The 21,646-nt window shown below is 42.5% G+C and overlaps 1 protein-coding gene across 7 annotated transcripts in view; it reads left to right on the forward strand.

Moving 5' to 3' along the window:
• The window catches only part of RPGR (retinitis pigmentosa GTPase regulator), a 420,762-nt gene that overhangs the window by 242,487 nt on the left and 156,629 nt on the right, over nucleotides 1-21,646 (forward strand). The window contains exon 14 of one of the 7 annotated variants that reach the window (XM_086934153.1): nucleotides 9,136-11,213. The exons of the other annotated variants lie outside the window; for them this stretch is intronic. Within the exon in view, the coding sequence (XP_086790279.1) occupies nucleotides 9,136-11,199 (2,064 nt within the window). The 3' untranslated portion in view covers nucleotides 11,200-11,213. Of the gene's footprint in view, nucleotides 1-9,135; nucleotides 11,214-21,646 lie in introns of those variants that run through there. 7 annotated transcript variants of the gene reach the window in all.

The following is a 21,646-nucleotide window of genomic DNA, read 5'->3' on the forward strand; positions in this document are numbered from 1 at the left end:
CCTACTATTCCTATACAAAAGGCTTCAAAGCCACCTAGTAACATTGGGTGCTCTAACCACCAAGGGGCGAATCCACCTAAGCGAAAGCAAAATAGGAGTCTAGAGGGAAAGACAAAACTAGGATGCCCTCCACTCAGTAAGTCATCAAGCAACAAAAGTCCTAGTTTTCAAGGCAGTTCTCGTCTATTGATCTGCAAACATCACTGGTTAAACATCAATCACCCCAGGAAATCTCCTATTATAGAGATTATCAAGCTGTCTCAGTCTATTGCCTTTATAAAAAACAGCCTTGCTCTGATGTACACATTTAGAACAACACGAAACCCACAATCACCTTAGAAGACGACAGAAAAAGTGTGGAGAGCGAGATGGCACCTCACGGGCGCACCACCAATGGGACCCCTGGCTGTTACTCACCAGGATGGCCCTGTTCTCATCATTGGTGCCATCAAGCCTTAACGGAAACGTGTCTTAAACCCAAAGAAAAAGGACAGTGAGTGGTGCAGTGGACACAACTTATATGTGACAAAAACTTACAACATTAAGCATTTAACATACAAGCTACTGTGCAACCAGGACAATAAACTTTACTCATGTTCCTTTCTTTGTTGCAGACAGTACACACATAAACATAAAAAAGGAGGAAATTGCCTGATAGAAACCAAGGCAATGAAACATGTCGGCTGTAAGTAGGGTGTGAATCGAAGGGTAGTATTCACATCCTCCTTTTTTATGTTTATGTGTGTACTGTCTGCAACAAAGAAAGGAACATGAGTAAAGTTTATTGTCCTGGTTAAAAGTTTTTGTCACATATAAGTTGTGTCCACTGCACCACTCACTGTCCTTTTTCTTTGGGTTTAAGACACGTTTCCGTTAAGGCTTGATGGCACCAATGATGAGAACAGGGCCATCCTGGTGAGTACCAGCCAGGGGTCCCATTGGTGGTGCGCCCGTGAGGTGCCATCTCGCCCTCCACACTTTTTCTGTCGTCTTCTAAGGTGATTGTGGGTTTCGTGTTGTTCTAAATGTGTACATCAGAGCTAGGCTGTTTTTTATAAAGGCAATAGACTGAGACAGCTTGATAATCTCTATCATAAGAGATTTCCTGGGGTGATTGATGTTTAACCAGCGATGTTTGCAGATCAATAGACGAGAACTGCCTTGAAAACTAGGACTTTTGTTGCTTGATGGCGAATCCACCTAAGGCAGCTTATCCACCTAAGGCAGCTTATCAACCTACCCCACATACTGGAGGAGAAAACCCGGAGGGGGTCACTACAGCAGTCGCTGGAAATAAGCAGGGGGCAGGGGAGAGGGCACATCAAGCCAGACTAGGAAACCAGAGGGGCCGCCAAGTTGAACTACCACCTGATGCGGTCCCCTATGTAGTGGTACTTACGGGTGTCCCTATCTTAGCAGATAATAAGAGGGAAGGCTTTAGTCAATTAAAAAATAAGACCATGCACTGGCTTAGCCAGTACAGACCGCTCCCATGTAATATTAATGGAGAAATTGTCCACGTGAGGCGACTCCCCTGGCTGGGGAGCCGAGTGAAAGATATAGAGGGTGATTTAATAATCATAAACTTTAGAGACCCAGGTGCAGTCACACATATCCTAAACTGGATGCCAAGGATCACTGGTTCATCTATTGTTCCTTGTGATCTAACCTACTTTTATCCTAGATCTCAGGTATCTGCCTTAACGTCCTTTGGGGTACCTTCTGGTTTTTCGAATAATCCCCCAGGACTATTCAACAATCAATATATGTGGCAGGGCCCCAATCCCATAATGTCAAAAAATGTATTTGGGTGGAATACCGTACCACACAGGGAGAACGGGAATAACTATAGAGGTTTGGATCATCCGCAAGGAGGTAGGGGAATGGATCATTTGCTGCCCTTTACTCCTTTTGAGACATTTAACAGATTTGAAGCATTCTCCGGTCTGGATGACTGCGAATGACAGTTGGGGTCCTCCGTTAATAGGTCTGAGTTAAGTCAAGTTCCTAGTACTTCCTCTATCACACCATCTGCCCCTATAACAGGGAATTCACAGGAGGAGGTAAAAGCCTTATGCAAATTCCTTAGCTGGAATATAGCAGGCCTGAGAGCTAAAAGGGAAGACCCATTATGGATTAATTTCATCGCCTCCTTTGACGCAATAGCCATTCAAGAATCCTGGGAAACCTCAGTAGATACTTGGCTAGATGGTTTTGCTAGCTTTTCTGTACCAGCGACACCTAGCCCGGCGGGGAGAGCGAAGGGGGGATTAATTTTCCTCTTCACCCTTCATCTTGCGGGGTCTTTCAAGCAACTAGAGTCAGGCTCCCCTAATCTTTTGATTGTGGAATGGACTGTTTTACCGTTCTGTTCCATTTTATTAATTAACTTTTATAATTCTTGGGAGAGGGCAACGGATACTGATCATATTGCACTCCTAGAGAAGTTTTTATATCATTTCAGTCTTAATAAGCACACTGTATTTGAGCTCATTGTGATGGGCGATTTTAACACTCATTTATGTAATTTTCCTTGTTATATAGGCGAACATGTGGGACTTTCAGGGATGTCTACTCCCCACTTTGAACATACAAAATTAGGTGAAGCGCTGGAAGTCCTATTGGCTAGTTTTAACCTTTATGAACCTCTTAACTCAGGTGGGAGGGAAAGAGTACCCACCTACAAAGGAACGTTGCAAGGGTCCATAATTGATTATATATTCACTACTCCTGGGTTAAATATAAAGGTAAAAACCTATAGGACAATCCCTTCATCCTATAGCGATCACAATCCTGTGTTATTGACGATGGGTTGGGGAGACCTTAAACGCGAGGGCTTGAGCCGCCCACATGCGCAGGTGGCATTGGTGCCTACTGATCAGGGTAGGTGGTCCCAGAAGATTTTATGGCAACTTTAATGCCTAAAATCGAGGGAGATATAGAGACATGCTTAAACCAAGAGGCCTCCAACTGTATAATTGTTCAGGCTTTTGAATCCATATGTGTCCAAATATCGAAGGACCTGACAGTCATGTCCACTAAGAGACTGCCGAAAACATCAAAGTGGTTCGATACTAATTGCTCTCGAATACATACCCGTTTGTTGCAGGCGTTAAAAGCAATACCAAGGGATAAGCCGCTTATTGCCAATTTGAGGAAGGAATACAAACGGACTTTAAAGGGGAGAAAAGATGAAATTAAAAGTGATGCATGGGATAGACTCCTCTCCGTGGATGTCTTGCGTGACAGCGAGAAATTCTGGGAGATTATAAATCACCCTTTTTTTTCTAGAGAACAAAATGCAGTCACTGACTGTGTCATTCCGGACGAGAAGTGGGTTCTCCATTTCAAAGACGTCTACGGTGACATGAATAGTACAGCCCCGGGCGGACAAATGGTTGCCCGGGTCTCCCCTCCGGTAGATTTCTTAGAGGAAGAGGTGTTGAAGGCCATTTTGGAGACCTCAAAAAATAAGGCTCCGGGGGCCGATGGCATACCTGCAGACCTCTATAGACATTCACCGAAAATTTGGTCCCAGGTACTAACTAAAGTCTTCAGGGCAGCAAACGACAAGGTGTTCCCCAATACCTGGGCAATTTCCATTATAGTGCCAATTTTTAAAAAGGGACAACGTGATGATCCAGGGTGTTATAGACCCATTTCCCTTCTTGACTCGGCCATCAAAATCTTAGGCAGGGTCTTATTGGCTAAGCTTAGTGGAAATCTGGAGGTCTGTAGGGGGCTTTCAAATATACAATATGGGTTCAGAGGGAAACGAGGTACCCTGGACCAATGTTTGAACTTACACCTATTAATTGCCAAATATGCGGTGGCCGGGGAGGGGTCCCTTTACCTGGCCTTCATGGACCTCTCCTCGGCCTTCGATTTGGTAAATAGGTCCAAACTATGGTCAATCCTTCTTGACATGGGGATGGATCCTCCCCTGGTTACTTTCATGGCCTCTTTACATCGGGAGTTATTTGCTACGGTAAGGGTCACAAATGAGGGGGGGTGTACGGACTCTTTTAGGTCAGAGAAAGGGGTCCGCCAAGGGTGCATCCTGGCCCCCCTCCTTTTCACCATTTATATAAACGGTTTGGGAAAATATTTAGAGGAGGGGGGGGTAGACGCTCCGCGTGTGGGAGATCAGCAGGTTCCGGCCCTCCTATACGTGGACGACGCTGTACTGATTGCCCGCACAGGCATTGGTCTACAGACATTATTGGATCGCTTTGGCTCTTTCATGGAAAACCTTGACCTGAAAGTAAACGCGAAAAAATCCCATTCCATGATAGTGGGTAAGCAGAGAGGAAGGATTAGAGCTAAAACTTTCACATGTAGGGGTGAGGTGGTTTCTAGGGTTCCGGTCTTCCCTTACCTGGGGGTCCTTTTCGCCGAAAGGGGGTCCTGGGTCCCTCAGATAAAGGCGAAAAGTTTATCCTTGTTGCGTTCGACATCTGCACTGTTGGGTTTTATGAAGAGGTTGGGGGCCAGGCCGATGGAAGCACTTTTGAAGGTTTACAACACCAACTGTATTCCTATCGCCACCTATGGGGCTGCCTTGTGGGGATATGCTACCCAAGACAAAATCCAAAGGGTAGAAAATGGGCTAATTAGACAACTGCTCTCAGTCCCAAAATCAACCCCTACCTTTTCTATCCACGAGGAAGTGGGTTTGCCCTACATTACAGATAAGTTGAACCTAGCGCCCCTTCGATTCTGGGCAAAGACATGGCTAAATCCGGAATTAACGCTGAACCATCTCATTCTGGAGGACGTCATTTCTTTGGACCATGCTATGAAAATACCTTGGCTGAAGTACCTAAAAAACAAATTTTCAGCTCTAGGTAGACCCGAACTTTATTTATCTCCTTCTAACATCAGGAGAGAAGACGTAAAGTGGATCAAGGTCCATTTTATAGAGAGAGTCCGTCTTAATAGAGAGGAGAAGGAAATAATGAAACCATCTGTAAGAGCACTTACCACTCCTACACTGGAACCATACCTGAAATTTGTTACAAGACCTCTCCATAGATTGTTATTAGCAAGATTCAGGTTCAATCTGATTCAATTCTCCCTAGGTTGTTATCCATCATGGGACAACTCAGAAGATGCCCCCCCCTTGTGAGTGCGACAATTTTTCAAAGCAAGATACCATGCACTTTCTGATGTTTTGTGGGTTTTATACTGCTGCTAGGAAAAAACATTTGTTGCCTGTGTTGAGGGAGGCGGGCTTTATTCAAGTAAGACCTGCACTAATTTACCTCCAGATGTTGGGCAATATTCACATTACTTTTAGTGTTGCCAGTTTCCTAGCAGAAGCCTTTCGATCAAGGAGCAAACGTATACCACTGAACATTTTATTGTAAATAAGGTATCTTTTTAACTGATTGTAATCCTATGTGCCAGTCAAGATGCAGTCCAGTCAAATATTGGCTTGCTCGGTTTCTGTACAAAAATGAATTGCGATTTTAATGTATTTGTATTGTATGTGCTTTTTATGGTTTTCTAAAATCGAATAAAGCGTGCTTTGACTGACTGACTGATAAGCCTGCAGTAGGAATTTGTCCTTATTGGTTATACTCCTTAGGCTAAGAACAGTTTGAACTGGCCTACAAGTCTCTGATATGTCGACAACTCGGCACCAGTGCTTAATATTCCAACTGAGCTTAATACTGCCTAAACGTGACTTGAGGTCACTACAGACAGTGGGGGATACCCACAATTAGGGAGGAAAGGGTGTAGTGCTTTGTTTAGAACAGATCAGTAAGATCATTTATCCTTGAAGTCCTACTACTATCTAATTGTTTGGTATTCCCTTATGCTGTGATATTTAAAGTACTTTATTTTACTAAAAAGATTAGCACTGGACAATTATTTATTGTGGCTGTTGTTTGACTATCTGAGTTCTGAGTATCTGCCTCCATATACCCCACTCCCCCATAACAGAATTTCCCTGGGAAGCCTCTGACTCCTCTCCCTGGTTAGCCTTACAATCAAGTGAGCAAAGGGTGTACCTGGCAGATCCACAGTATGAGGGACACCAGGACACCAGTGACAAACGACTCCAACCATCATGGATGTGACCAAGTAGCCCGTCTGCCTTGTTTAATTTGCTATTTATTAAAAAAAGTATATATATTAATTATGAAGCATAAATTTGTGAAATTATATATATTAATATGTTTTTTGACAAAGACCGCTTGGTGGTTAAAACTGGTAACCTGGTTGCAATGTGGTCGCAATAAACAACTCAAAATAGCTAACCCGGGCGTGCTGGAGTCTGTTTTAATGCCAAGCAGGCTGTTGAAGTTATATATATATATATATATATATATATATATATATATATATATATCACAAGCTCCTCCTCGGATTTCGCAGCGTTTCAAGCAACAGCACACGCCGGCAAACGAGGGAGACGGACCACAGGAGTCAGCAAAGGTGTTTTATTAGTTGCAACCACACAGAGAACAGCTACGCGTTTCAGGCTAACTCGCCCTTGTTCACACTGTAACATCACAACAAACTAAATGCTTTTTTATATATTTGCTGAAATGTGTATACACCCACTCTTAGTGACATTACCTATCACAGGACTAAAAAAGTGAAGAAATACTACCACTTGTAGTTTTTAGACCATTGATTCTGCACAATAACTTTCAGGATGAATCCCAAAAATAAAAAGGTTCTGCAATTGCATACAAAGGTAAATGATAATACACATTTTAAATAGATAAATTAAAACTTTGTCTGAATACCCTTTCATGCAGCTGGTAAATAGATTTATAATAACTGTATAAATACATAATTATATCTCACTTTAAGGCCCTAAATTGAATGAGCCTTCAAGACGAACAATGTGTTGCAAAAAACTTTTCAGGAGTTACAAACTCCATGTGCAAAATTCAGCAAAGATATATATATATATATATATATATATATATATATATATATATATATATATATATATCCATATCCATATCCATATCCAATGCTGACCTCTTTAGAAATCAGCGAGACACATGCTCCGGGCTCAAATGAAGGATTTATTTGGCAAACATACAGTCGCTTCCTGAAGTCTGTGAAACGCCATGGCAGACGCGTTTCTGGCCCCATTGGCCGTCATCAGTGCCAGTCCCACAAGAAAACAACATTTCAAGCGCTCCAGAGACCACTTCAATATCAGCAGTCCCTTGGCTCCTCCTCCTCCAGGTGAGTGTAATAATAGCGTTGCACCTCCCAGGAGCACTGCCTGATGGAACTTGCAGTCCACGAGGTCCCGTATACCAATGTATGGGACAACAGACTCACTTTCGTGCCCCCAATTGCTTGGCGCTTCCTGCATTCCACCACAGGGGTCCTGGGCATATTATTCCGGCCATTACCTTCGAATGAGCCCTTGTCAGGCAGCGCAATGCCGCCTCCTCTCTCCCCTTCGCGCAGACACACACCAGCTGGTTAGTACCTCTGCTAGGGGGGGCGCCGTGTTGTGATTCTCACACTCCACCACAGTTTTTGCTGATCACACGGAGCTCCAGAACGAGAGGGCGTGCCCCTTGCCGGTATCAGCAGAGACCCGGCTACACATAGAGAACCAATGCTGACCTCTTTAGAAATCAGCGAGACACATGCTCCGGGCTCAAATGAAGGATTTATTTGGCAAACATGCAGTCGCTTCCTGAAGTCTGTGAAACGCCATGGCAGACGCGTTTCTGGCCCCATTGGCCGTCATCAGTGCCAGTCCCACAAGAAATTGATCAAGCGGCTGCGGCTGCGAAACGCGTTGGGTGTGAAACGCCAATAAAGATTCACTGGGAAATGCAAATGGGCCTCAACTTGTTGTCTTTGTAAACCAAGATAGGACAACGCGTTCGGCGGATTTTCGGGGGTAAGGCGAAACCCCGTTGAGGCTCGCCAGAAAGAAGCGGCGCAGGCTGAATTCGCCATTATAGTCGGGATATATATATATATATATACAATATATCTTTTCTGTATTGGTATACGTCCACAAAAACAATATGTTATTTAGTTGCATTACAAAGTAGCTTCCAAAAGATGTACAGAACTGTAATACAATGAGAAACTCAATTGGTACAGTCACTGCGGGCAGCCATTGACCTTGTCTTCCAGACACTGAAAACCAGTGGCGTCATGAAACCCCCTGCTTTTGCAGCGTAAGCGGGGGTGGTGTTGCAGGCCTTTATTTATGAGCCTTTCCTGTCTGCATCTCTGCAGACAAAAACTCTTAAAAATATGGGACACTAATAACAGAGGTCAAGCAAGGAAAGTTAATTACAACAAAGAAATGAAGAGGAAAAGAGATGGAAAGAAAGAGAGAGCTGGAAGGAAGAGTGAAATGAAGGGCATATGAAAATAAGGAAGAAACTGACGAGAAGGAAGGGTAAAAAGGATGAAAGAATGGATGCAAGGGTGAATGGACTGATGGACGTAAGGATAAAACAATATTTGCATGCGAGACAAAGAAAGTGACTGGAATAATAAAAGTTTGGATGAATGGTCGCCTGGATGGAGATGTGGAAGGAGGGCTTGCTAGATTGATAAAAGGAAGGTAAATTGGTGGATGAATGAAGAAGAATGAATGGATGGGTAAAAAGAGTTATGAATGTTTGGAAGTGTGAGCATAAGGTATATGGATGGAAAAATGATAATGAAAGGGTGGATGGATGGAATGGTGACAGATGGATGAAAGTATGAAAAGATGGGTAGATGGATGTATACATGAAAGGCCTAAAGATGAACGGAAGCGGTTAGTATAGGACCTCTTCTAGAGTCGGTAGGTCTTACCCGCTTCGCTCACCCAATAGTATTCAAGGTATTGATCAAAGTGGAGGGTATTTTAGTTTTCTGGCTACTCCCTTGCTGAAAACTGTACTGTCCTACTGGAACACCAGCTTCTGGTTGCTTGATCTGCTTCACTGTCGTGTTTTGTGTTTACATCCTTTGTCATTTTGCATTCTCATTGTATATTTTGCTTTTTTCTTCTCTAAGTTCGACACCTGTGTTTTTTTTCTCTTCTGCTTTGAAATTTTGTATTATGTGCCTTCATTTCACTTATTTTTAATTCTTTCCTTCTTTCTTTTTCATTCTGTGCTTCTCATGCATGCGGAATAGAAGAACCATATAAATTTGAAAATGAAATCTGATGGTAAGGGTGGGCATACCAAAACGTCCCAGAACAACAAGCAAACATGTGTGAAGTCAGGAAGAGGCGCTTTCGAAAGTCAGACTGGAATGTCTGATCGGCCAGAGCATAGTTCTGGCTCAGGCCATAAACAATCCAGTAGCACCAGTTCGGAGTCCTCTACGGATAAATCCGAGGCAGTCAAACACTATATGAAAAGCCGATTAGAAAAGGCAGCTGCTGCCGGCAGATTACAATTCGCTGCTAGCCAAGCAAGCATAGACCATGAAAGATATCAAAAGAAAGAGGAGCAAGGTACTTTTCATTCTAGAACCGTTCATCATGATAAAAGTAGCCGTGTTCAAGGCTCTGGGCAAAAATTGTATGCAGGGAAGGAGAAATCAGGTAGAAATGAACAATTAGAACCTAGACGTGTGGTCACTACCCCTGAAACGTTACCAAAGGTTAAAAAAGCGGGAAAAGAGAACCTTAAGTCTGTACCAGACCAAAATAATAAAGATATGAGCATATCTCAGAAATCGAACACAAATGGAACTTTATATGTCAAAAGCAGTCAAGAACAGAAAGGTTGTCACCTAAGTAAAAGGGACAGGTTCATGAAGCAACCTGCAATAATTACTTTGTCCTCTTCTTCAAGTGAGGAATTAAAGAGTGGTTCCTCAGACTATGTGCCGAGAAGCAAATATCGCAAAGAAGCCACAGCAGTGAGAAAAGGACATCAAAGCAAACATGAAAACAAGTCCTCAAATAAAAGAATAAAAAGGAGAGAACTTGGAGACAATTGCGATGAAAGTAAAATTGAATCTGTAGAAATGAAGAATACTGGTCATGGTGGTGGAAAGAGTAAAGGAAAAGCATGTATAGGTGAAAGTGAACACAAATCCGAGAGCGACGAAGGCCGTGAGGATGAGCATGTAGCTGGAAATAAAGAGAAAAATGCTGATGTTGAGGGTCATGACACAAAGGATGAAGAAGAGGTTGAGACAGAGGATGAAGAGATGGAGCATGAGGAAGACGATGCAGTAGAGAGTGAAGCAAAAGAAGAACAAGATGAGGATCAAGGGGAGAATAACAAAGATGAAGGAAAAGAGAATCAAGACAAAGTACTTGAGTATGGAAAAGGAGCTGAAAAGGGTACAGATGAGAACAGTGAAGAAGATGAAGGAGGCAAGGATAAAGATATGGAAGATGATGCAACAGATGATATGGCTGGTGAAGAGGGTGAGGATGATGAAGATGAGGAGGAAGAAGAAGATGAGGGTGAAGACAACAAAGGTGATGAAGAGGAAGAAGAGGATGAGGAGGAGGGTGCAGAAGAAGATGAAGAGGAAGATGTAGAAGAGGACGGTGCAGAAGAGGACGAAGAGGAGGGTGCAGAAGAGGATGAAGAGGAGGGTGCAGAAGAGGATGAAGAGGAGGGTGCAGAAGAGGATGAAGAGGAGGGTGCAGCAGAGAACGAAGAGGAGGGTGCAGAAGAGGACGAAGAGGAGGGTGCAGAAGAGGACGAAGAAGAGGATGAAGAGGAGGGTGAGGGTGAAGAAGAGGATGAGGGTGAAGAAGAGGACGAAGAAGAGGACGTAGATGAGGGCGAAGATGAGGGTGAAGAAGAGGATGAAGATGAGGGCGAAGAAGAGGATGAAGAAGAGGACGAAGATGAGGGCGAAGATGAGGGCGAAGATGAGGGCGAAGATGAGGGCGAAGATGAGGGCGAAGATGAGGATGAAGAAGAGAATGAAGAAGAGGACGAAGAGGAGGATGACGATGAAGAGGCTGAAAATGGAGAGGATGAGGAAGAAGAGGACGGTACTGAAACTGAAGCAAGTGCAGATGATAAAAGTGAAATAGGGAAAAAATCATCAAAAAAGGAAAACAAGGAGATGCAACAGAAAAAGTCCAGTGAAGCCGAAAGGAACAAAGAAAATATGCAAAAATCTAAGCAGAAAATGCATTCCAAACAGCATGTGATACACGAAATGCAGAAGTCAGAGCAGTTTTGGAATAACGTGCTACCACACTACCTTACCTTAAAGTGATAGAGGTATTTCTCCACGTCGATCTCCTTCCACGACACTATTACCTAGTGGTTGACTGCCAAGATCTCTGACATTATCAATGCAGCCAGATCTTCTACACTTTAAAAACTGCAGCCACTGTTCATCCAGAGCAGGGGTCTCCAAACCGGTCCTGGAGGGCCGGATCCATGCCAGATTTTTAAAATTACTACATGTATCTCAATGGGGATATCCCAAAAATCTGGAATGGATCCGGCCCTCCAGGACCGGTTTGGAGACCACTGATCCAGAGTGACCGCTGCCATGTTCAGCCAAAGCAAACTTCTAGTTTGTTTAACATTTTTCGAACCTAAGTACCTACAGGCGTATTCATTGTCTATCGCTGACGAAAAGAGTTAATGTCCTTCAAGGTGTGTTCTTACGTGACTGCAGTAAGCATAAAAAATACATATTTTATTTACTAACTAAACAACAGAGCGAGTGATAGTGTATGTTGCCCCAAAGCAATGGTGGTTTAAGTTGTCTAACTTTTAACCAGATGAAAATGTACTAGACAGAAATGTAAATGTTTTTCTCAGAATGTAGTACTAACTCAATGAATGCAACTGGATATTTTGTCCGAAATCGCCAAGATTGTACTAATGCAGCGTATTATATATGATGTGCAATCTATGTGAAGGCTCCTGTACAGCTTCTTATCATGCTTGTGGTGCTGTTGCCTTGGAGACCCACAACTTGTTCAAAATAAGTGCCTTTGTCTTCTGGGATAGGAGATGGGCTACATTTCAAAGCCAACTTTCAGAAGCTTTCCCTAGCCTTGGTGGTTTTGCCAGGATTGTCCTCCCATTGATATAAATCCTGACAAAATCTAATTATGTTTAGGAAGGTTGAAAATAGAGCTGTGAAAGGAAATCAGCAATATTAGAGATTGGTTTTATATCACAATATAGATACCAGTAATATCGCCCTGCATATATATATCTACCAGCATATCAATGCGCATGTATATAGGTAAAGACTTGCTATTTTTTTCATTATTACATTTTTAAATGATAATGCAATTTATGTTCTGTATACATTATTTAATAACACTCTATATCTGGGTGTTACAGGCCCTTCTGTTAATAAGTGAATGAGTGGCCAGCTTGATTCTGGACCTCGAATTAGCCCATATTAAAAAAATCACACCCTCAAACTTGGTGAATAACGCATTCAATGCCAGAAACATTATTCCCTGTGGCATAGAGACAAGAACCAGAAACGCCATCTTAACCGCTGCCACCGCACCGATCAGAGATAACAACATTGTGGTCCAAATAATCAAACGACTTATGAAAACCTTCTACTTATGTTCATTCAAATATTGTCTTTGACATTGTGTGCTCTTTGGACCTCTACCTATTTTGGCGCCCTTTCCTGCAATCGCATTCATTAGCCCTGGAGGTGCACCTTTGTCAGCCCAAGATAAACACTTGGACCAGTTCATTATAAGGCCAGACATTTGTCAGAACTCCTCCAGCAAAAGCAAGAGCCTTGGGGGTGACCTTACAGGTTCCACTAGGTAAACCAACGATTCGGTGGCTTAGAGTTACTAGTTCAGATACACCCTCTACGCGTACAGCCCACTCATGCATTTCATGTCTCAATGTTCACATTGAAGTAGCAATAAGAGACAGCTCTGTCTTGTGCCGCTGTCAAGCTCCAGTTCTCTGCTGCCTTAAAGTTGGTCTTTACCCTTGCCATCAGTTGCAAGTATATTAGTTTAATGCAGCCACTGAATTGCAGACCAAAATGTACTACTCCAACACCTCAAATAAACAAAGGGTCCCATACAACAGATTCAAAGCCTTCTCTATGTTAAGTAACTCCACTACATACTACAACTTGTCTGTCTCAAGATAGTGCTGCACTTATGTTAGTTTATGTACTTGACTGTTGTAGTCTTAACTGAAATGAACCCTGACAGATCTCCTTGCACCCACGCTCACCAGTCTCCTCGCAGATGGTTAGCTGATAATCTTAATACCCATAATAATCAGATAGGAACCCATAATGCTTGTGGTCTTCTGGGTCCTGACTTTGTGTCAACACCAGTGCTATAATTGCTTTGTGCATGGTGAATAGAGTTCCCCTCTCCAGTACTTTCACCCAAACTTCTAGTAATATATCCAGTAATAAATCCGAGGCAGCAGTGTAACACTTAGCCAGAAGTCATTTGATCCTTGAGTGTTAACTCTTTGGATTGTCTCTAATGCAGTTTGCCAGTTCATCCCTCAAAAGTTCTGCCTCCTGTTCTTCCTTCATCTTATCTAATAATTTAGGAAGACCCGGCTTAATGTATATAGAGGGGTCTTGGGCAGTGGTGTAGCTAGACCAGTGGCTGCCCATGGACATATGTAAGAGCTTGGAGGGGGGTGCCGGCAATGACGCAGGTAAAAGCGGGGGGAAGAACATCACCCCCCACCAGCTTGCTACACCACTGGACTTGGGGCCCGTGTCATTCCCTGATGCGTACCATAAAGTGTATGCAAGTAACTTTGGAATACCCATTTGATAGTTTCTTGTGTGAACTGCAACAGGCTCATGCCTGTACCATCAGAACTGGAACCCTTTGTTATTCCCTGGGCAGATCCCACACAACATCCTACCAAATCTAATGCCTCCCCCATGCACATGTTGCCTGTAGTTGACAACAGTGAATGTGCCCAAAATATACAGAGGGTCTTGTGACCTCATGGTCTCTAGACCCTCTCACCCATTCCGTTTCGCCTATCTCTGCTTCTTTGCCTTCTCTGTCTGTTTTTCTTTTTAGCTGAATAGGTTTTGCTCAAACACAACTCCCTTATCACCACTTTCATTTCATCCCATTCATTCACCCTCATGACTGTGCAACTACAGTTATTCTCAAGGTATGCTGCAGATTGTTCATGGATCTCTGTCTGAAATTCTGTTCCTTGTAGTGACTCTGCCCTCTGTATCCACAATGTAATGTACAACCTACTCTCACTCTGGTCATATTTCACCTGTAGTGGTGAATGGTCTGACTATATCCTCCCAAAAACCCCTACCTCTTTGCAGTTCTAATGCATATCCTTGTTCGGAGAGAGGCAGTCTAGCCTAATATAAGACCTGTCTGGTGGAGGAAGTCGGGGGAGGTAGAAGAGGTGACTCTGTTACTTGGATGTTGCTTCCTCTACACATCTATCATATCCAGCTGGTCAAGTACTCACAAAGCAGGACCCTCAGTCTGTACTTTGCTCCCACCCTTAGACAATGTCTGTTTATATCCCACACAAAACACATTTAAAATCACCACCTCTGATCATGGGTTCCCACAGCCACAGGGCCTCTGTACTGGTCAGTCTGAGGAAGTAAGTCATATAAACCACATTTGGACTGTACATATTCAGGAGGCGTATTTTCCTTCCATGTAGTGTGCATACAGCACTGCCTTTCAGCCTTGGGGGTATTGTACTGGAGACTGCACACTAATTGGTGCGTCTGGACTAGATCATATCTCCATCCCTCTCGAAATGAAGGTATATGACCTTGAAAGTCGTGACCCTTCCTGCTTTTAAAGAAGACAACCATTCTCCACTATATCAAGGTGTATCTCCTGCAAGAAATCTAAATCTATACTAATTCACCTCCGGAATGAGTGAACCCTATAACGTTTAGTGCAATTATCAGGCTCTGTACTTATCAATATTTTGAAGGGCCAAGAAGCCAAAAGGTCTGTCTTCATGGACAGCCACCATGTGATCGTCGGTAGCCCCTGCTGTGTCGATTAAGGAGCTCGGTAGAAGCACTGTGAGTAACCCTGCTGACCGCAGCCTCCCTTCGAGACGGCGAGTGTTCTTCCAGATCTCCAATGAATAACGTGCTGTTTTTGGTGATGCGAAGAAGTCCGTCTCCTCCTGTTCTCTGTGATCCTTAACTTGGCAGCATACATTAATATAAATTTGAGGTCTAGTTCCACTGCCTGAAGGCTTCCTCAATTGCTGCGCTAAGTGCATGTGTAATGCATATAATAGCTCGTCCTTGGTACTGGGCTTTGTTTTCGCTGCGTGAGAACTGCAATATCACATCTCTATCATTAAAATTAAAAAAGCAGACCTCAGCATCGGGACGAGTGTTCTGTGTGCCCTCTCGATAGTGAACAATTTTAAAAGTCCTTTCGGCTGAAGGGCGGCCATAAAGCCCACGATGTGCAAGTTGTTGCGTTTTGACCTCTCATTGGCACCTTTTAGTTTTTCGGATAAGGTTTGGGCTTCCTCCTGACATTTAATGACGGGCGTCTGCTCTGGGGTATCCATTGAGCTTGGGTCCTTTCCTCTACATTCCTGAGGCCAGTACATATCGGATTCTTTTCAAGGGACACTGTCAATTTTTTGTTCAAGTGCAGCTTGTGGTCCTTAGGGATAGGCTCTCTACTACTCGGATTGGCCTCCTCCATGGCCTGCCCTGTGGAGGTTTTCTGCTGTAATCGATAATTCAGGATATTGTTAGTGTCAAGGTGCTTGGGCTGCCTGTCTTTCACTGTTGTGCAGCACTGGAGTGCCCAGGGTTGTCCTCCAAGAGGCCACAATTAGCTCCACTGTAGCTTCTGTGCATCACACCAGGCCGGGAGGACCCCTCCTTATTGGAAGATGATAGTATGCAGTTGATGTAAGAAAAAGTAGATATTAAAAAAAAAAACATTGTATGCGTGCAATCACAATTTGGAATCTGGTCATCTACAACAAAAAATTGCCAGCGCTCAATCACAAAGATGTAGCCATTGATTCCTCTTAAAAGTCAGAATTAAGTCAGGAATCGGCCTGGCTTACTTCTTCAATTCAAGGGTAAGCCTGGAGCATTAATTCTTTAATTCAAGGGTAAGGCTGAGTACTACAAGAGTAAGTCACAACTGCTCAAATGAAACTCTTTATGAATAGTGAACCTAACCTCTTAAAATTTCGGAAGGATCTGAAAACCCACCTGTTCATTTAACCTTTCTTTCCTTTTAGTATGACGGTACTTAGCGCTACGAGGCCTCCGGGTTGTTTGCGCTCTACAAAACCCGATTAATAATAATAATAGGACCCACCATGTTTTGGAATTGAGTGGATAGCATGCACTAGAATAATGTTATTGTTAATCAGTATTGTTTTGCATCAGTGTTACATGCGATCTGACATAATGGCCAACACTGTATTTTTTTAAACAATGTTGGGCTTTAGTTGATATGTTTTGCAGATGCATTCAGCAATTCGAATGTCACTAATCTAATTTCCAGTGAAACTAAGTGTGTAGTTCAGTAGGCAAAGTTGTGAATGTCTCCAGTTTTTTTTGTAAAGCATCCATGTCATTACCATTCACATCTCCAGTGTTATTTTGCTCATTATTCATGATCTACCTGCTTCTTTATTGTGATGTGGTTTATTTTTTCGAAGATCCGATGTTCTAGTCACACCATGAATCTTTTTTAACAGCAAAAGTGTTTTATTTTATTTTGTATGTACATTTTATTTATTTTCTGTGATTAGTCAATGTGATGAATAAATGTATGTTTCAGTATACAAATTAAGATCAGTCTGACATTTGATGCCTCAATGATTTATTAGCTATTTTTTTTGTATGATTTATTTGACTTTTGTATTAAATCACCATGGTTATCAAGTGTGTTTCTTCAACCAGGATTAGATGCGTTATTATCTTTTGATGTTACTATGAATTCTATAGAGGCAATGTAGGTACAAGTCATTTTGAGCCAGTTAAATCATCACTGGTGCTGCATGGGCAATCACCGACATTCATTTGCTTTTTTATATGTCTTATTTTGCAGGTATGTTTTGATGACATGAGGGTTCTAGCCATAGAGATGGTAGCAATGCAAGATTCTTCCATGAAAACAGTGTAATCAAATCAGGGTTTAACTTTGGTACCAAACAGTTGAACCAGCCAACCACACAATTGCTTATAAACATACAATAAATGCGGGATTATAATTACTTTTCCTATAAACTAGGTACTAATAAAGGTCGTACACCAGCAACAGTACGTGAAACTGTACAACTTCCAGTACTTTGGGGGAAGGCGATGGTGGGTTTTAGGGGCAAATGAATGCTATGTAGTGAGGCCTTATGGCAATGATGTTGCTGGCTATTGGGATGGGTTGGAGAGTGGACCGCTTTCTTTTTTTGTTTTCCTCCCCTCTAAATACATATGGATTATCAGGCTTTTTCTGTGATCCTTGTCACAGGGACAACCTAGGTGATTGCTTGTTTTTTCCACTAAGCAGGTCAGCGATGGAACTTTGGCCTTCCAAGTCTTCTTGTGTGTCAGCTTAATGGAGTCAATTCCTAAGTCAAAGGACTTAATATGGCACTTACTTGAAGGTACAGTACAACACCATTATGACAGCTGCAACAAAGATGGGCCTTTTCAGCCTCAAAATTATTTATTTGAAAATTCACACACACACACACAATTCGACATCTCTGCACAATGTCATCGTTTATAACAGTGCACCCTATTTTAACATGACCCGTACTGTTCATCAACGCAAACTGATTGTAATTCCTACACCGTTTGTAAGCAAAGAAAAATGTAATTTACTGTATAAGCACTGTACACTGTAAGCACTGTACACTGTCGTTAATCAGTGACAAACAGTAGAAATCTTGCAAAAATAAACAATATAATTGGCATTACCTGTAAAATAAAAAAAAGTGCCCTAACTGCAAAATCAAGTGTCTCAGTGTTAACAATTTAGGGGCAGATAATCTAGTCCTATCTCACTGCTTAGGGTCAGTGTCCGCTGGTCCTTTTATAAAGGGGACCTTTTGTGACCATAGCTGTTCGAGCAACTACGGGGTACTTGCTCCACAATCAGGAAGGGCAGATTACGAGACGAATGGCGCCAGCTGTCTGTCTGGCCCATAGGACATTTATTGTGGGAGCAAACATGACCAAGGAAAAAATCTTGCACCACATCGAGATAGCGCATGAAGTAGCTAGGTGTTTCACTTCTGCACTGCAAGACAAGTGCAGATAAACCCCGAGTGTGTCTCAGGACACTATTCTCAAACCCTACCATTATAGGCTCAAAATAGATCCATGCTCACACCATGGTGGCTTGTAGGTTTAGGGAAAGCACAAGTGGGGGCACTCCCATCCAGATGAACAAAGGCTCAAATCAAAGGTTAGTATTGACTGTGAGGTCGCTCACCACTCCACTCATGTGCACATACAGATGTTATTTTCTCGAGCAGCCCTCCTCTGATTCTATTGTTACTCCACTGTCTTTGTCCCTGGAGACCTTGGGATGGTTGGTGGCTTCAAAACAAAGTCATCAAAAAGAAAGGACACCTTGATCTCACCAGGGCATCCGGCTTACACATGGCCTTAAGAAAATGTGCATCATGCCGTTCTATGGTAAAGAAGCACCACACAACATCAAAATAGGTCAGCAGGTCAAAGTTTGTGTAGAGCCTTACCAAGCCGATAGGTAGCTGAAGCTAATATTTCCAGTCCTTGGCAGTTGGAAAGCAGCCTGCTACGAATCAGTGTCAACCCAATGTTGGAAGTTTGAAATCCCAATCAACAAAATGGTTGCCAAGCTTTCCTTCACACTGAGGCTTTGGGGACAGACAGTTTTTGCCTCGCACCAAAAATTCAATCATTGATTGCTTTCTATGTCTCACTAGTGAAGTTCAATCTCCAGGCGCCTGCTCTGGCATGAAATCGTGTAGTTTCATGAGGTGTAGTACCTTGCGACAAAGCAAGCAGTGAGGAAGAAGTGGTGAATAAGGTTGACCTTATTTAAAAAACGGATGTTTACCATCCTCTTATGGTCGCTGCTCTTAAAGCAGATGAAGGGAAAATGTTTATGATACATCTTCCCTCCACGTATGTTACGATGATAATACTCATGATTGTAAAACTGATACTCGGCATTCAATTAAAAAAACAAAATATGAAGTGACCCTTTTTCCCTGATCACTGGTCTTAATTTACACGGGGAGACCAATAGGCAACATCTATGTTTACAACTACATCACCCCAAAAATAAATAAATTGCCAGCAGCTGCAACCTGGGCAAAAGCTTTATGATGGACCACACTCTTGAGACCATCTTGGTCTCCTCCCAATGTTTGGCTACATCAAAGGAGCGCCATGGAGCACCGGATTGTCGGTTTGAAGTGTTGCTTGGAATTGGTGAGCAGTCGAGCTGTTCCAAAATAGGGAACATGCGTGGCCACCTCACGGACAGAGGGAAAAGTGGTAGAAATGGTTGTGACTTTGTTTTTACATGTGCAAATAATGGTTACCTGTAAATATTATTCTTTCTATAATTCCCAACACGAAAGAAGGAAAGAGCAGTATCTCACTTCAGGCAAAATAACAAAGTTAGTCTTTTGCCTAAGTCTAGTGTTCGAGGACCTTTCTTCAAAAAGGGAGTCACATTTGTTTCTGAGCTGTGGAGACTTGCTGTTAGGATGTGTATGGATAGCATAGGTATATATGTTAATTGCTAATTAATCAGGAGTAGCTACTATGAGGAGAATTATACTTTTTATGTGGCCTGCTTTTTGAACGTGGCACTTGTGAGAAGTTTGTGTCAAATTATTTTAAAACCATGGCGCAATAAATTGTACCTAAAAAATAAAGTTTAAAGTGTACAGTACGTTTTATACAGAAATGGCAAATTTTTACCTCTAGTCTATTATCTAGTTAAACAGGTAAGGCAACTTCGTGGGGTTGAGCAGTCTGTACAGATATATAAAGGGGCCAGGGCTCATTAACAGCGACAGAGTCAAAAATATAAGGAGATTGAAAAGAAAGAAGAGAGCCGCAGTTTAAAAAATATATCCTCACCACAGTGGAATCAGGTCGTATGAAAAATATAACCGTGAATTTTCAAAAGTAGACAGCACGCACGTTAATTAATTTACGAAATTCTATCAGAAGGTATAATTAGGATACAGTTAAAACCACCTAAGGCCCTCATTGCGAGTGGCAATGTGTTTTCCCGAATCTATTGGTTTTCAGACAGATTCTTATTTAGCAGCCGAAATCTCTGTGTGAAGGGATCCCACATGTAATGGGCTGGATTTTCTCCGCCCCTGGAGTTTCCGATACCCTCAATATTGGTATCTTGAGACCATTATTAATACGGCCTTCAATATATTATGTTATATTGCCAGGCCCAGCTGGCACAGGTAAGAGTGGTGAGGCGTGGGAGAGTCGACAGACAACAGGATAAGTAAAATTAAATAAAAAATATTACTAAAACCACTTACCTTGCACTCACCGCATTGCCGAGTCGGCAATGCGTTGAGCGCAAAATAAGTGGTTTTTTTTCTTCATTCTACCTATCCCGTCATCTGTAGACTCCCCTCCCTCTCCCCTTTCACCCCTGTGTTTCCCCCACCCTGACCCACAGCTCTGAGATGGGTCTTTATGTACAAACGTAAGTTTATCTGTGCTTGGTGTCTCTAAGTTGGGTGCGTTTTTATGTAAATGCTGTGAATTACATATGCCCAGATTACGAGGGGCACAGGCCTGGATTGGTGCACACTCTGCATTTGTAATGACCTGTACTGTGTGATAAAGTGATATTTTGGAAAACTAAACTTAATTATCCTGAAATATAATCATATCACTTCCATGAAAAAACAAACTTTGTATCCTGAAATTCCAGCTTTTTTTTTTATAAATACATGGTTGGTGCCAATACTTCAATTTGTTATTTTTATCAACTATGCCTATGTACAACTGCCACACTTGGATAGACTCTCCTTTGCATGCCCCATGTTTCCCATTTTGTTTTGCTCAATATGCCAAATCTATTACCATAAAGCCATGGCCCACATTATACCATTGACCGGCACTATCATGCCTTAGATGTCTAGATTATGGTACAAATGAAGACAGTAATGCATGGACCAGTATTATACCAAATGGATATCAACATTAGGGCAGAAATTACCACCATCACACCAAGGAAGCCTTATATAAGGGTTAATATAATCATGCCTTGTGTGCCATAATACATGAATTGCCAGTAGAATGTCAAGGCAGTCATTGTACCAGTGGTAGACATCATTGTGTCATGAATGCCTACAAACTGTCAATAAGGTACAAAATGATGCCTGAACCAGCATCATACGAAGGGTAAGTAGTGGGACCATGGATGACCAGACTGTGCCATGAATTACAACTAGTATGCTACTGCAGGCACTTTAGTGGGCGAACACATCATGCTTTGATAAGACAGTTTATGCCAGGTATTACCACCATTATTCAAGCACCAGCATAATACCGTGGATAGATACAACACATATTCATATGGTCGTGTACACAGTGGCAGCAGTAAGGATTGATTGCCCCAAATGCAGACTACGCTGTTGTGATTTCGGATTGTGGTCACCTCTTCCCTCATGTGTGCCTGAAAGTTTGGGAGGTGGTGGAATGTCAGTTG

This window comes from Lissotriton vulgaris, chromosome 8 (genome assembly GCF_964263255.1).
Source record: "Lissotriton vulgaris chromosome 8, aLisVul1.2, whole genome shotgun sequence".
Lineage (NCBI taxonomy): Eukaryota > Metazoa > Chordata > Amphibia > Caudata > Salamandridae > Lissotriton > Lissotriton vulgaris.